The sequence below is a fragment of the Myxine glutinosa genome, chromosome 5 (genome assembly GCF_964187855.1).
Source record: "Myxine glutinosa chromosome 5, kmMyxGlut1.1, whole genome shotgun sequence".
In the NCBI taxonomy this organism is placed as follows: Eukaryota; Metazoa; Chordata; class Myxini; order Myxiniformes; family Myxinidae; genus Myxine; species Myxine glutinosa.
Window position 1 is genome coordinate 195,211,439 of NC_136265.1, and position 15,844 is coordinate 195,227,282.

At 45.2% G+C, this 15,844-nt stretch overlaps 1 protein-coding gene across 1 annotated transcript in view; it reads right to left on the bottom strand.

Annotated features, from left to right (window-relative positions):
- LOC137428282 (guanylate cyclase soluble subunit beta-2-like) overlaps positions 1 to 15,844 on the bottom strand; it is a 47,023-nt gene that overhangs the window by 14,585 nt on the left and 16,594 nt on the right. Inside the window, exons 5-8 of the mRNA XM_078777448.1 lie at positions 12,822 to 12,921; positions 12,594 to 12,727; positions 617 to 710; positions 393 to 481 (exon numbers count right to left, since the gene is read on the bottom strand). Coding sequence (XP_078633574.1) covers positions 393 to 481; positions 617 to 710; positions 12,594 to 12,727; positions 12,822 to 12,921 — 417 coding nt within the window. The remainder of the gene's footprint in view (positions 1 to 392; positions 482 to 616; positions 711 to 12,593; positions 12,728 to 12,821; positions 12,922 to 15,844) is intronic.

Genomic DNA, 15,844 nt, shown 5'->3' on the forward strand with positions numbered 1-15,844 from the left:
TGTTTTTTGTCCCCTTTTTGAAGGGATGTTTTACGGCCGGATGCCCTTCCTGACGCCAACCCTTTTTGCCGCCTTTAACGACAAGCAGGGAATTACCAGTGAACTGGTCCTCAATTAGCCGACCTCGGAAGGTATGACAGGCTGAGTCAACCCCCCTGGCGTTAATTCAGCGATTGACCGGGATTCGAACCCAGGATCCTAGGATCCTTAGCCGGCACCCTAGCCGCTAGCCCAACACCAGGGCACCAACACCAACACCAACACCCAACAAATGGGAAGCACTTTGATGGATAAATTTTTTTATAATCTGCAGGTATATCTACATCTGATCCCTCTCATTCATCACCACCTTTTCAAAGCAATACGTGATGTCAGGATACGGTGTCATTCACCTCTTCGTCAAAGATGACGTGGAAAGGAAAGACGTCACAAAATGTTTCAACGTTGATAAGTAGACGTTTTGGGTACGCTGGAATAAAATCTGCGAAATGTGACAAACGTCATAATCATCGTAATCATCATCAAAGATTTGTCAGAATTTTTTAAATGGACACATGGAATCCACCTTTATTAAGATATTTAATTGAATTATGAACACTTTTATATAGGAACACACCTTCTCTAGACTTGCCCAGTAATTCAATTGTTCCTTCCTCCTTCTCTTTTTCTCCTTCTTCCGGCATTGTGCGTTTGTCTGTTTCCTTTGATTTCTGCAGAAATAAATGGCAATCCTTCAGTTGTTTTTCATGCATTGTTCGGGTGGTTGTGCTAAATAGGGAATGTAATCAGAGAGGTGTTTGACGGTTGGTTTGTAAAGATTTGTTCAATCCCTGAACTACTTGTGTCTAACCGAATTGAATTGTTGCCTCCACCACTTTGTTTTCACCCCTGTCTACCTTTCCGTTTGTTTATTTGTGAACAGGATATCCCTCAAAGTTGTAGACGGATTCAGACGAAACTTGGTGGACAGGTGGTGTGTGTGACAAGGTAGAATTGATTCGATTTTGGTGAACATTCGATTTCTGATCCGGATACGAGATTTTCATATTTTTTTATGTGATTCTTCACCATTGAGTGATGGGGGAAAAATTATATATTGCATGACATTTCAAAAAGTTATGGACGAGTTTTGACTAAACTTGGTGGAAGAGTTGGTTAGGCGACACAAACGAGCTGATTAGCTTTTGGTTCAGGTCAGAATCCAGATCCGGCCTATCGGTGGGATACAAAACCTAAACTGTTCAACCTGGCGGAGGCATGTGCGTGCTCCACCGAGTGCCCTTCTAGTTCATTCTTGCAAAAAGACTTTCAGGAATATTTGCACTATTCACATGGACAAGCATTAAAGCATTGGACATGTACAAAGGGACCACTAAAGAGGGGTTTTAGGTCCATTTCTTCAAGTCGGCTGGATCCTTCAATTGTTCAATCCTTCAACTCATCCTTCAATTATTTGGAGCTGCTCTTCCTTTTTTATGGAACGTTGCTTAGTCACTTGCACAACTCTGGTGTGAGTGTAAGTTACACTTTTAGCACGAAAAATGAAACATCTGAGATCCACCATTGCAAAAGATCTATCTATTAATTGAGGTATCTCTCACGAACAGATATGGTACATGTTGTCCCCTTTGAGTTCCACGATGTCTGCTTCTTCTTCTTCTTTATGAGAGCGTAGAAAGTGTTGTATAATCGCCGATATGGTGTCAAATTCTGGAAACAGGGACTCTTCCAAATGCATCTTCATTGCAGGATGTACATATACAAAAGTAAGTCGTCGAGTGGTCTGGTGTGTGCTTAGTATAGCGGAGGATTACTTCCCAGGCCAATGACTGATCTCAGCCAAAAGGTGCACTGTGTGCACCAAAAGGTGCATCCCTTCACTGCACATACCCGTTCTCTTGTTGCGAACTACTGCAAGATCGTCGAGGTGTAGTCACAGGAATTTGATTGGTTGAAACGGTGTGACGTTTTGCCCAAGTAATGCTAAAATGAAGGTTTTTTAAAAAAGTGCTAGAGAGTTCGAAGAACACCTTACACCTGGCAGGCTGAAGAAATAGGACATGGGAAAGGGTTTTTAAACTCTTGTTTGGCATTTCCGAGCACGATCTCTATTGGCTTTGTTCGTGAACTTGGAATAACAGGCATCATGGCGACCACATGAAGCCGATGGGTCAAACGGGACAGTCCAGAGCTGAACCTGCTGCAAACTCTTCTCAGAGAAACTGATGATTTTAAAACGATCTTTGAGAAAAAGATGTTGGCTTCGCGGTTAGGGTGCAGCTTAGGATCCCGGGTTCGAATCCCGGTCGATCGCTGAATGAATGCCAGGGGGGTTGACTCGGCCTGTCATCCTTCCGAGGTCGGCAAATCGAGTACCAGCTTGCTGATAGTTCCCTGTGTGTCGCAGGAGGCGACTAACAGGGTTGGGGGCAGGAAGGATATCCGGCCATAAAACATTGCTTCAAAAAGGGGACCATGGTGCCCGAAAAAGGTCAACCCCTGCTCTGCGGGGAAAAATGGCCTCTAAAGATGGTTCTTTGAGAAAAAGATGAAATCGATGAACAGATCTGTTGAAGGACGTTAGCGCTGTCATTACATCGCTAGGTACCGCCATTTTGTCTGAATCTCGCTATAAAGTATAACACCACCGTCAGAGCACGCGGCAAATTTGATTGGTCGAGACAGCATAAGCTTTTGCCCAAGTACTACTCAACTGATGGTTTTGGAAGTGCAAACAAGGTGATTTGTGTTCTACGTTGTTCAAATATATAATTCAACAATTGAAATAAAAGAATAGTTTTAAAGCCTACACAAACAAAAACCATTGAATCAAAAGTTTACCACCATTGAGGCACCCTCTTTTACACCAACCACCTTATTTTTAGCTAGACTGACGGACTGAAGCAATTGCTTTACCAGGTTGTGTGCATGAGGGATCGGGGACGAGATTCTGTACAAGTTACCAAATTCAGAGCTAAACTGCAAATTCATGCTCCGATTCATCTCACTATAATTCACCAAATGTCTGTCTGTCTGTCTGTTCCCAGGTACCACAAAAACGGATGAAGCGATAGCAACGAAATTTTGGGTGGGTAATCCTGGGACCCCCTGGAGTAAAATAGGCTATATTTTTCCAATTTCCAATTTTTCTAATTTTCCAGTTTTTCCAAACACTATGGAATAATATTTCCCGATATGAACAGTGATGTGGCTTTTATTGGAATTCTACACATACTGTTTAGATTTTGATGATTTGTGTGTGATATGATTTAACGGATGTTTATATAAATCGTTTAAAATAAAAAAAGCTTTCAATTTCCGATATTTTGCCTTTTCATTTGGGCCTCCCAATTGAAGCCCCGCCCGTAGGGCTGGTACCATTGCTTGTCTTCAAAATATAACATTCAATTGAAATTAAGTTGTTCCTCGATCATAGACTGACATCGGCAGACAAAGTGAACCAATTGCTTAACCCTGCTTTGCACTATGTGGGTGGGATGATAACCTATTGAGAAAAAACAATGCAGTCGTCATATAATTATTTGTTTTGCTTTCAATTGTTGAATATAGAATCAAATAATTAAAACCACAACCGACTGAAAAATGTCGGACCAACCTGTCCGATCTGCACCGTTTATCCTTTGACACGAATACGCGACTTTCAAAATGACGTAAATCCGCTTCAGAATGCTTGGTGCGAAACCCCAAGAAACGGCAGTGTTCGGGGCACCATAAAGTATATCCTTTGTGTGAGATAAGGACTTTTACCTAAAATGGCTCACGAAGCTTCTAAAATAAGCCATAAATACTTGGAAAGGTACCAGAGAGAAAGGGCTATGCCTCTGCACAGCGACGGGCGTATAAAACTTTCTCGGCTCACTCAGCGGGCAGCTGCGCATATTGAAAACTCCCAGCCACGTGGCCATGTGAAACTGCCAGCCATGTGGCCAGCCATGTGAAAACTCCCGCACGTCCACTCAGGCAAGGCCTGAGTGGACGTGCGTGTGCGACACGAACCCCCGACGGATCGCTTCCAGTGAATGGGCATTGAACCTTGTGGGAGTAACTACTGTCGCGCAACTCCGGTTAACACCAGAGTCGCGGATGGCCTAAACGGTCTTATTCGGAGGCAATGACCAAACACGGACTTTACTATGGTCGCGCGGGAGGAAGGAGGAGAATGGAAGCTGCGGAAGCGCTTAACTGCGACACTCCGACCCTGTAGGGGCAATCAACTCAAGCGGGCACAGGTTTAACAGGGGATGCAAAATAATACAAGGGTTTATTCAAAATAAAAGCAAGGACAGGAAAATGTGACGATAAACCTAAGTCCTAATTTGGGATCCCACACACACAGATATCAAATACAGACGAGGGATTATGAACTACCAAAATAACACGTTCGTTATGTAAAGTGTAACCGTGGAGCTCGGGCTTATCTGGTCTTTGTCGTCTTGTCTTTGGCTGCCGTCCAACACGGCTCGGCTCCGTTCGGCCCCGATGTACTCACGAGGCCTCGCCCCAAGCTCCACAGCGCCGATTGCACACCACAAGGTCCCTTGCTCCAAACTCCAAAGCACCGAGCACTGCTCCCAGCACCACAAAAAAGCACCGCGCGTCCAACGCAGGCCGGCGACTCCAAACGAGGTCAAGAGGAAGCAAACTCCACCCGGGCCACGACCCAACCGAAGAAAACCGAGCGCCGCTAGAGACTGCCAGAGCACGAGCGTAGATGTCCAAACACCAAGAGAGCAACTCAACTACTGGTCAACTCAGGCCGTGAACTGCGAACCAACGCAACCAGGGACAGGACTCTCTCCACTCGAGATCGCACCGGGACTGCCAGGGCCAGGAATCTGCACGCAGAGTTCCGCGCGCTCTTTTTATAACCTCGGGCAGTGACGTCAGACTCGGCGCGACACCCAACCAGAGCCTCGTAACTTCCCGCCCTTTGTCGACCCGCTTCGCGCCTTCCGCGTCCATTCGTGCCAACCGATCACAGCCCTCCTGGGCGTGGTACTCAAGGTGGATAGGCCTGTCGGAGGTGTACATGGCGGCGGCCATGCGGCGGTGTCCTGGCCTGGTTTCCTTGGTAAGTCATGTCAGGGGGGGGGGGGGGGCGTTATTTAGTGTTGCACTAAGGACTTGTTGGAATGTCTATGTAGTGTGCAGTGCCAAAAGGGACAAAGGTTTGGCTAACCAGTTGAGGACACACAGGGGCGCTACTCTTTAATCCCTAACTCTACTTAACACACGAACCTCCTGGTAGATTCACAAGTATACTCCTTACCCGACAAAACGCCTACACATGAACTTATTACAGGTAGTTTTCCTAACCGCGACACACGAAGCATGTTACCTACTCAGATCTATCTGCTCTACATATCACTACCACATCGACATAACACTACGGTGATCATGGCAGGCTTGGTGATGTATTTAATGGTCGTCTGCGATTGGAATGAACAATGCTGTGTCATTACCAAGTAACGTTAACCTACTCTTCGACAAAGGACACCTTTGCGATATGAAAATACGCAATAAAGCTGGCGCCAGCTATTATTATTCAAATGCGAACTGCATGTATCGCGCAGACTTCCCTGAGAAAGACACCATATCTGGTTTAGGTGTTTTTGAATACTGATGGGAAGGACATATTTGAGGCTGCTTAATGTACAGAGTAAGTTTAACATGACGTTTACTATTAATCATGTTGGGAGGGATGGGGGATCTGTGAGAATAGTGTATGTTTGGTCCAGGGACCACAAGATAAATGACACTAGATTTTTGCATCTGTTGCTGAAAGAAGTGTGTGTGTGTGTGTGTGTGTGTGTGTGTGTGTGTGTGTGTGTGTGTGTGTGTGTGTGTGTGTGTGTGTGTGTGTGTGTGTGCGCGCGCGCGCACATGTACATGTATACATGCATGAGTGTGTGCAAGTATGTGTTTATCTGTGTAAGTTGTTGTTGTTGTTGGTTGCTGTCTCCACACATGGGTGGGTTTCAGGAAATGGAATGGAGACCAACCAGGTCTCAAAGTATCCGCCTCCGTTGTGTGTGTATCACTGTGGGTCGCGGTTGTAGGGGATATATATATATATATCTCAGAAGAGTGGAGGAGGTCAGAAACAACCTTTTGAGAGATTTGAAGAGGATTGACGGATGTGGTTTGCCAGGTAAGTTGAAGGTGTGGTGTTTGAATTTTGGATTGATGCCACGAGTATTGTGGCCATTGATGATGTATGATATTGCGATTGGGCATGTAGAGAGGATGGAGGTTGTGGTGAGCGGGTTTGTGAGGAGGTGCTTGGGAGTGCCACGCTGTTTGACGAACATTGCCTTTTATGGTCAGGGTGGAAAACTCCAGTTTCCCTTGACATCATTAACCGAGGAGTTTAAGGTGGTGAGGGTGCGGGAGGTCATGATGTTGCGGGATTCAAGTGATGCAGTGGTAAAGAATGCTCTCCCAGAGATGAAGGGAAGTCGGAAGTGGAATGCAAGAGCAGAGGTGGATGAGTTGGAGGAGTGGTTGCAACAGGAGGAGGTCATGGGGATGGTACAGCATGGGAAGCATGGCTTGGGGTGGATGAAGCATGAGCGATGGGGAAAGGCATGTGTGAAAGAGAGGAGGAAGATGGTCGAGAGGGAGGTGAGAAGAAAGGAAGAGGAGGGGAGATATGTGAAAGCAGTCGGACAGGCACAGCAAGGTGCTTGGACTAGGTGGGAAGGTGTGCGGGTGAGGATATTGAAGTGGCAAGAGATTTGGAGGATGGAGCCAATATTGTTGAATTTCCTGTTGCGGGCAACGTATTGTTGCGGTTTTGAGAACCCACACTTGTAAATATGACATTAAAAGGGTAAAGGTTGCACCCCATAGTTAGGCCACAAGCAACACGTAGGCCACCATAGGACTTCAGTTACTTCATTAGTTAGTATGTGTATAGGTAAGGCCGTGTTTCCAATAGTTGAATCTGCGTTGTGTCAATCAAATAAGAAGTAGGCCCATTCCGTTCATTTTGGCAGCCTCCCTCTCCAAGCGACGCCATTACGTGCCCTCCAGTCTGCCCATGGCCCCTCCCAAATTGGTACGCTCCTCGGCCAGCAGCAGCAGCCTTAGCTGCTCGCAACCTCGCTGTGCTTCCGCCCAAACGCTGCCGTAAGTCCCGGAAAAATGGGGCGGAGCGCCAGGAAGAAGGTGTGGCCACGTCAACCCACCATCAGGGCGTGGCCGGTAAGCGATGCCCAGCCAACCAGGGCTGAGGTAGGATCGCCGACAGGCGTGGCTTTGGGGCTCGCAGAGCGATCGCTTGGTTGAGTTATAAAAGCGAACGCAAAGCCCTTTCACAGGACTGATACGGCAGCGCTCGCATTGGAAGGACTTACTGGGAAATGCGCGTTGCAAAAGGACTGAAGAGTTATACGGCACGCTTGATGAGAGAACTGTCCAAGATGGCGTCGTACGATTGGCGTTGTAAAGGACTGGTTGGAAACGCGCTGTGCGAAAGAACCTTGGAGAGGAGGGGCGTTTGGCACGAGTGTGCATTTATTACATACACAGGACACCAGCCTTCCCCCCGTTATATTGAATTGTCCGATCGCGTTCCAACTACACGCGGAGCTGCCTGCCGGGTTTCGCCCGCCGGACCGGAGCTTGGACTGCAGCCGACTGGAGCCTGGACGCGCCGGTGACCATCCACAATCTACAATCCCTGTGTGAGTGTGTATGTTTGTCCTGGGTATTAAGAATAAGACTGTTTAAGGCTGCCCTGTGTTCTTCCTCTTCCTATCCTGTACATTTCTTTCGTTTCCCCTTCTCCTTCTTGTAAATTGTTAATAAACCAATCTTTGTTCTTCCTATTTTCTGGGTTTCCTCTTATTCGATCGCATCCGTCTTTTCTCATTGGGTAAGCGTGGCACGATCGCAACCGCTATAATCGGGTCTAGTCATTGTTAACGGCCTGAATCGCGGCTCGCTTCGCTCGGCGTGTCCATTAACGCCGTGGTTCGGGCGGGAGTTATTTCCCTGCTTCGTGGTCGGTGTTCGTAATTAGGTATTTGGGACTAAATTGACCAATAACCCTACCTAATACCGACCGGAAGGAGCGTATAACTTCCAGGACTCGGGTCGGCCAGATAAAAGGACAAGGGGATTAACCCCCCCCCCCCCCTTGATAAGGGGAGAGCCGACGTCCGAGATCCGTAACAGTATGATGTGCTTCCGTCACCAGTAAACTTGAGATTGTGGGGATTGTTGCAGGAGGAGAGATGTTATTTGTGTGGAGGTTTGGGAACGGTGCAGCATGCACTGAGTGCATGCTCAGTTGCATTGGCAGCAGGACAATACAGGTGGCGACATGATCAGGTGCTGGCGGTGGTGGTGCAGATGGTGCAACAAGAGGTGCTGAAGTTGAGAGAGAGAAGAGTGGAGAAGGAGACTGATGGGGGAGAGATGTGGTTTGTCAAAGAGGGCCAAGTGGTAAGAGGTGGAAAGAGGAGGAGGTGGAAAGCAAGAGGGCTGTCAGATGCTTGTGATTGGCTGGTGGTGGCAGACCGAAAGCCACAATTGGTATTCCCAGAGGAGATCTGTGTGACAAGGTTGCGGCCTGACATTGTCATCTGGTCAGGTGCAACAAGACAGGTCATCTTATGGGAATTGTCTGTACCTTGGGAAGAGAACATGGAGGAGGTGCACGAGAGGAAGAGAGGAAAGTACAGTGAGCTGGAGGCAGAGTGTCGGGAGAAGGGTTGGCGAATTTCGTGTCAGCCATTTGAGGTTGGGTGTGGAGGGTATATTGGCAATTCCTTTTCTGCATTTCTTGCTCGGCTTGGAGTGTGTGGGACAGAAAGAAGGAGGATGTGTGACAAGGTAGCCCAGGTTGCTTTGAAAGGCTCACTTTGGATATGGAGGAAGTTTATGGAGGCACGTCGACCATTTTGCATGAATGGTTTTGCATGTTTGCATGAGTGGTGCATGTTGGTAAGGGTAGGTGGTTGGTTGTGTGTGTTTTTTTTCTTTTCCTATTATTATTTCTTATTTTGTGTATGTGAGTGAGTGAGTGGGTGAGGGTGTGTGTTTTTGCATGAATGAATTTTTGCATGAGTGTGTGTGTTGTAAGGGTAGGTGGTTGGTTGGTGTTGTGTGTGTATGTGTGTGTGTGTGTGTGTGTGTGTGTGTGTGTGTGTGTGTGTGTGTGTGTGTGTGTGTGTGTGTGTGTGTGTATGTGTATGTGTGTATGAATGATCTGGTGTATTTTGTTGGTTAGTGGTGAAGGGTATAAAGGTGGGTGTTTGAGTGTTCCACCATGTTTGTTTGGTGCTGTAGATTCTGGATGTGGAGGCGATTTTGTTGTTGTGGTCTGCGTTCGCACTGGCTGGGGGTGGGGGTATGTACGCATCCAGGTGTAGTTGCTGCATGTGGATGTGTATGTGCCCTTGCTGGCCCACCTTAGTTGACCGTATTGAGGTTGAAGGGCCGAAAAGGGATGGTGCTGAGGATCTCGACTGAGGACCCGGTCAGTGCGGCACACTTGTGACCAGGTGTGTTTTGAACTTTATATATATATATATATATATACATATATACATATATATAAGCCATGAGACCAGGAGGCTGAGGAGCGACTTGTTTAAAACTCTACAAACTGATGAAGGATTTTGTGAACATCAATCCAGAAGATTTATTTGAACTAACGCTGGCCTCCATTAAGAGGGTGGTGTGCCCCTGGAATGCTCTACCAGCGGGTGAAGTCAGTGGCGCATCGGTGAATGGCTTCAAAACACAGTAGGCCTACAAGTTGACAAAACAGTACCTTCAAATATATGAGCCAGAGAGTATCTGGTTCCCTTCCTCATCGTTTCCTGTATCCACTGCGGCCGTTCACTTGTGCGGTATAAACAGGAAATGACAGGAAATCAACACCTCCCTGTCTCATCCACGAATATTGTACACCGCTCCTTTCCTATGCCATCTCCAGGCATTGCAAATCGTCATTGCCGGGCACCAAAGGGGGCTCGGCAGTGACGCACGCTGAAAGAGAGTACTCAGTTTTCACTCTGGTTTCTTGTTTGTTTTCTTGTTTTCTTGTTTGTTTGTTTTCTTTCTTGGTTGTCCGGACGATATCTCAGCCATCCTTTGAGCTAGGAAGCTGAAATTTCGGCACAGTAGTGAGCAAGTCCTTTGTCAAATACGGTATTTTTTGTTTTTTGAATAATCAATTAATTGAGGAGTTATTTAATTATTAGCGTTTAATTAAGTACTTATTTAATTAATTAAATTTCATTTCTCTTCTGACCATTATTAACTCAGGCACCTTTTGAGTTAGGAAGCTGATATTTGGACATGCCAATGACCAGGTGATTTGGCTGCAAAGGATATTTTTTGATTTATTAATTAATCAATTAATCGATTAATTATTTAATTATTCGATTAATGACAAAAAAATTTTTTTTTTTTAAGTTACAGATTCTGATGAAATAGTGGTAGTTTATGTGTTCTCTGACCAAATTGATTAATAATTTAATTTTTTTATGATTATTATTTATTTATTTTCATTATTAATCATTTATTTATTTTCTTTCTCATTTGGCCAATATCTCAGGCACCTTTTGAGCTGGGAAACTAATATTTGGACATGAGTGACCAAGTGATGTGGCTATCAAGGATATTTTTGATTTATTGATTAATCATTTCATCTATTAAGTATTTATTGATTAATCGATTAATTATTTATTGAGTAATCAATTAATTATTTAATTTTTTATAAATGACTTATTTAATTAAATTTCTAAAAGATACATCTTCGGATGAAGCACTACTGGTTTAGTTATGCGATTAGCCAATTGATTATGAAAATATTTTGTGATAATCTTTTATTGATTTTAATTATACAATTAATCAATCAATTAGTGTACACCTCTCCCTCCCAATGCAGCCTCAATGAGCTGCACTGCGGTATTGCCGGGCGCCGGAGGCGCCCCGGCAATGCCGCGCTGCAGCATATTTAATTATTTGGCATGGGGCGGTGTACTTTGAATGTATGTGTACTTGTTTGTTTTCTTTCTTGGTTGTCCGGGCGATATCTCAGCCATCCTTTGAGCTAGGAAGCTGAAATTTCGGCACAGTAGTGAGCAAGTCCTTTGTCAAATACGGTATTTTTTGTTTTTTGAATAATCAATTAATTGAGGAGTTATTTAATTATTAGCGTTTAATTAAGTACTTATTTAATTAATTAAATTTCATTTCTCTTCTGACCATTATTAACTCAGGCACCTTTTGAGTTAGGAAGCTGATATTTGGACATGCCAATGACCAGGTGATTTGGCTGCAAAGGATATTTTTGATTTATTAATTAATCAATTAATCGATTAATTATTTAATTATTCGATTAATGACCCAAAAAATTTTTTTTTTTAAGTTACAGATTCTGATGAAATAGTGGTAGTTTATGTGTTCTCTGACCAAATTGATTACCAATTTAATTTTTTTATGATTATTATTTATTTATTTTCATTATTAATCATTTATTTATTTTCTTTCTCATTTGGCCAATATCTCAGGCACCTTTTGAGCTGGGAAGCTAATATTTGGACATAAGTGACCAAGTGATGTGGCTATCAAGGATATTTTTGATTTATTGATTAATCATTTCATCTATTAATTATTTATTGATTAATCGATTAATTATTTATTGAGTAATCATTAATTATTTAATTTTTTATAAATGACTTATTTAATTAAATTTCTAAAAGATACATCTTCGGATGAAGCACTAGTGGTTTAGTTATGCGATTAGCCAATTGATTATGAAAATATTTTGTGATAATCTTTTATTGATTTTAATTATACAATTAATCAATCAATTAGTGTACACCTCTCCCTCCCAATGCAGCCTTAATGAGCTGCACTGCGGTATTGCCGGGCGCCGGAGGCGCCCCGGCAATGCCGCGCTGCAGCATATTTAATTATTTGGCATGGGGCGGTGTACTTTGAATGTATGTGTACTTGTTTCTTGTATTTCTTTTACGAGCAACGGTACCCGCCCTATGGGCGTGGCTTCAATTGGAAGGCCCAAATGAAAAGGCAAAATATCAGAAATTGAAGGTTTTTTTTTTTTTTTTAAACGATTTATGTAAACATCCGTTAAATCATATCACACGCGAATCATCAAAATCTAAACAGTATTTGTAGAATTTCAATAAAAGCCACATCACTGTTCAGATCGGTAAATATTATTCCATCGTGTTTGGAAAAACTGGAAAATTGGAAAAATTGGAAATTGGGAAAATTGGGAAAAATTGGAAAAACAATATAGCCTATTTTACTCCAGGCGGTCCCAGGATTACCCACCAAAAATTTCGTTGCGATCGGTTCAGCCGTTTTTGCGGTACCTAGGAACAGACAGACAGACAGACGGACGGACAGACAGACAGACAGACAGACAGACAGACAGACAGACAGACAGACAGACAGACATTTGGTGAATTATAGTAAAAGTCTTCATTGACATTCATACGTCATTTTGAAAGTCGCGTATTGGACAACGAGCTCCTGACGGAGAAAAGAGCAACCTGCATATCAGGCCCGTAAGGTGACCTCACCGTGACCTCGTGCTGTTTCACGTGGAAAGCCACGTGGTGCCGTTTCGCTGTTCGCGCGCTATCCTCCTCGTTCTGAACCACGGTTAGCGTCACCTCGCTACCGTAAAAGTCCTTTGCTACGGCATTCACGATACCTGCATGCCACAAACATTTCGATCCTTTTCAGGAAGGACTGGAAGGTTAAACGAACAGCTTTGTTTGAAAAAAAGTTGTCCTCGTCAGACTGACCTGGCACGATGTTGGAAAGTCCCTTCCTGTCTGAATAATAGTGAAGCAAAGTGTGTCCGACAGGTGTGCGCTCCACGCGGAACGACGGGGCGTTCATGTCCTGCAGGTAAGCATGGAAGCACATTGGAGTGAATTGGACGAGAAATGAGAGGGTTGTGAAATAAGGTAAAACAGGAAAGGGAGAGAAATTCCAAATATACAATGTCCGATCAGAAGTCATGGGACACTAAATCATGCTCACAAATATCAGACTTACATTACCTGCAGTATGCCTTACTCAATCAACTCTGATACTTTATCTTCTTATCTCTCAACTAAACCTTTCTGGTGGCTCCATTGAAGTTAAAGACATTTGGAGATTGGGATTTTTCCAAATACGGACACAGTTCTGGAACTCTCTCCGTCAATATTTATATTGTTGCGGTTTTGAGAGTGTAAATATAACATCATTAAAGGTTAAAGGTTTGCCCCCATAGTTAGTCCACAAGCAACACGTAGGCCCATTTAGGATATTAGTTATGTCATAGTATATGTGAGTATAAGGCCATTTGCCTAGTATCATCTGCGTTGTGTAAAAGAAATAAGATAGGCCCCGTCCATTTTGCCTCCACCCTCCAAATCTACCTCGTTGGGCAGCATCCACCCCGCGCCCCATTTTGGCTATTGCACCTCGCATTAGGATGCTCACTAGTCAAGGGACACGAGGTAGGCCTAAAAAAGGGTGGGGCCGGCGTTGAGGTCGGGGAGCGGCAGCGGGAGACGGTAAGAGCTATAACCAATCAGGGCTCTAAAGGCATGGCGTGAGGGGCGTGGTAAGGGCGTGCCTATATAAGCGCACGCACAAAGCCCTTGGAAAGGACTCGTGAGGAGAACTTCGTTGTGAAAGGACTGGCCCTTGAGAGGGACTCGTTGGGGGAGGACGCGTGCAGGAGGACTTGCAGAGGATATGCACGCTGTAGAGGACTCTCGTGCGACAGGACTCGCATGTTTGGGCTTGCGTATGAGGACTCGTGAGGAGAACTTCGTTGTGAAAGGACTCGTGCGAAGGGACTCGTTGGGAGAGGGCTTGGTGAAAGGATTTATGCGAGAGGACCGTGCTGTGAGGACTTGCACGATTTGCGCTTTGTCAAGAACTTGTATTTTTTTTTTTTTTTTTTTTTTTTGTATACTGAATCGAGGTTCGTGAAAGAGCTAACATTTACTTCACAAACAAATCGACCAGACAAACAAAATACACAAAAAGAGGGAGCGGAAGACAAGATGGGGAGAAAAGGGGAAGCACACAAACACAACATCCGAGAGCAGGGAGATGTGTGGAACGGAGAGGGCCCGGGGGGAGGAGGCATGGGAGGGGGGGGGGGGGGTGGGGGAGGGAGAAGTATAAAGCACAAGGACACCAAGGACTTCCAGGACAGAAGTTGGTATTTCAAAAAGGGGAATTGGGGTGAAATTAGCGGGGGTAGAAATGATCAAGGTTTTGGATGGGGGAAGATAAGAGATGGTGGTGAACAGCTGTTTTAAAGACTTGGAGGGTGGAGTGGGATTGAAGAGAGTGAGGGAGTTTGTTCCAGAGGCGGGAGAAAAGAGGAATGAAGGAGTGAAGGTGAGCAGAGAGTCTTGATTTTGGCAGTTTAACCAAAAGAGGGTTGCAGGCAGATCTTGTGCGACCTGTAGGAATATTTGCGGGACAGAGCCCAGAGAGAGCTGGGGGGGCAAGGCCAGAGAGGAGTCGGTAGAAGACGGAAAGACCACCAACCTGCCTGCGGTGAGTGAGTGAGAGGCTCTTGGAGTTAGCTTCATCGCGGGAGATTCCAATGATTCTGAATGCTTTGGTTTCAACAGCGCGAGCTAGGTGTGAGGCAGGAGCACCAGCCCAGAGGGGAGAGCAGTATTCCATTGAGCTGCGGATGAAAGCCTTGTATGTGGTGAGGAGCTCAGGTGTGCCAAGGAAGGACTTCGCACGACGGAGGATGCCCAGTCGGCGACTGGCTTTGGAGGCCAGATTTGAAATGTGGTTTTTCCAGGAAAGATCATGGCAGATAGTGAGACCCAAAAGCTTGAGTGACAGAACTTCTTGGAGAGGATTATTCAGAAAGTGGATGGGAGGGTTGTCCAGTCGGTCTTTTCGGAGAGACATCGTAAGAGTGTGAGATTTGTCAGGATTGAAAGACATGTTCCACTTGTTTGCCCAGTCTGTGATTTTGTCAAGGTCTGCAGAGAGTGAGGAGGCTGCAGACTGCCGATCTGAGGGATGAAGAATGGAGCGACAGAGAGTAGAGTCGTCAGAAAAGTGATAGAGAGGATTTTCAAGAGAGTCAGAGAGATCATTGATGAAGACCAGAAAAAGCACAGGGCCCAGAACACTGCCTTGGGGAACTCCAGCCTGAACAGGAAGAGGAGATGAGAGAAACCCATTCAGGACCACACGTTGACTACGACTAGAGAGGAAGTCCGCCAGCCATGCGTGGAGATTTCCATGGATACCAAAAGAGGAGAGTTTGGTGAGCAGAGCAGGGTGCCAGACCGTATCGAAGGCACGTGATATGTCAAGGGAGACTGCTCTAATTTCCTGTTTGGCATTGAGGACCTCCATCCATTGTTGAGAAAGCAGAAGCAGCATGTCCAGAGTGGAGTGTCCAGGTCTGAAACCAAATTAATGATCAGAGATCAAGCCATTGGAGAAGAGGAAAGATTTCATATCTGAAGCAATGATGGATTCCATGACCTTGCTGATAATTGGGAGAAGGCTGATTGGTCTGTAGTTGCTGGGATCTGTTTTTAAATCTGTTTTAATCTGTTTTAAATAGGATCTGTTTGGGAGCTGGGATCTGTTTTAAATATTGGGAGCGCATACGAATTTGTATTGGGAGCGCATATAGCGCCGGTTCATCTATTATGTACGCAACCGTGGTCGCAAGTAACCGCCCTGCCAGCCTTACCTTTCGCCCCGCATTTAATGCCGTGTGCGCCAACGACCCGCGGGGAGTTCTGCCGTCCTGACCATCTTCTTCGCGGTGCGAGTC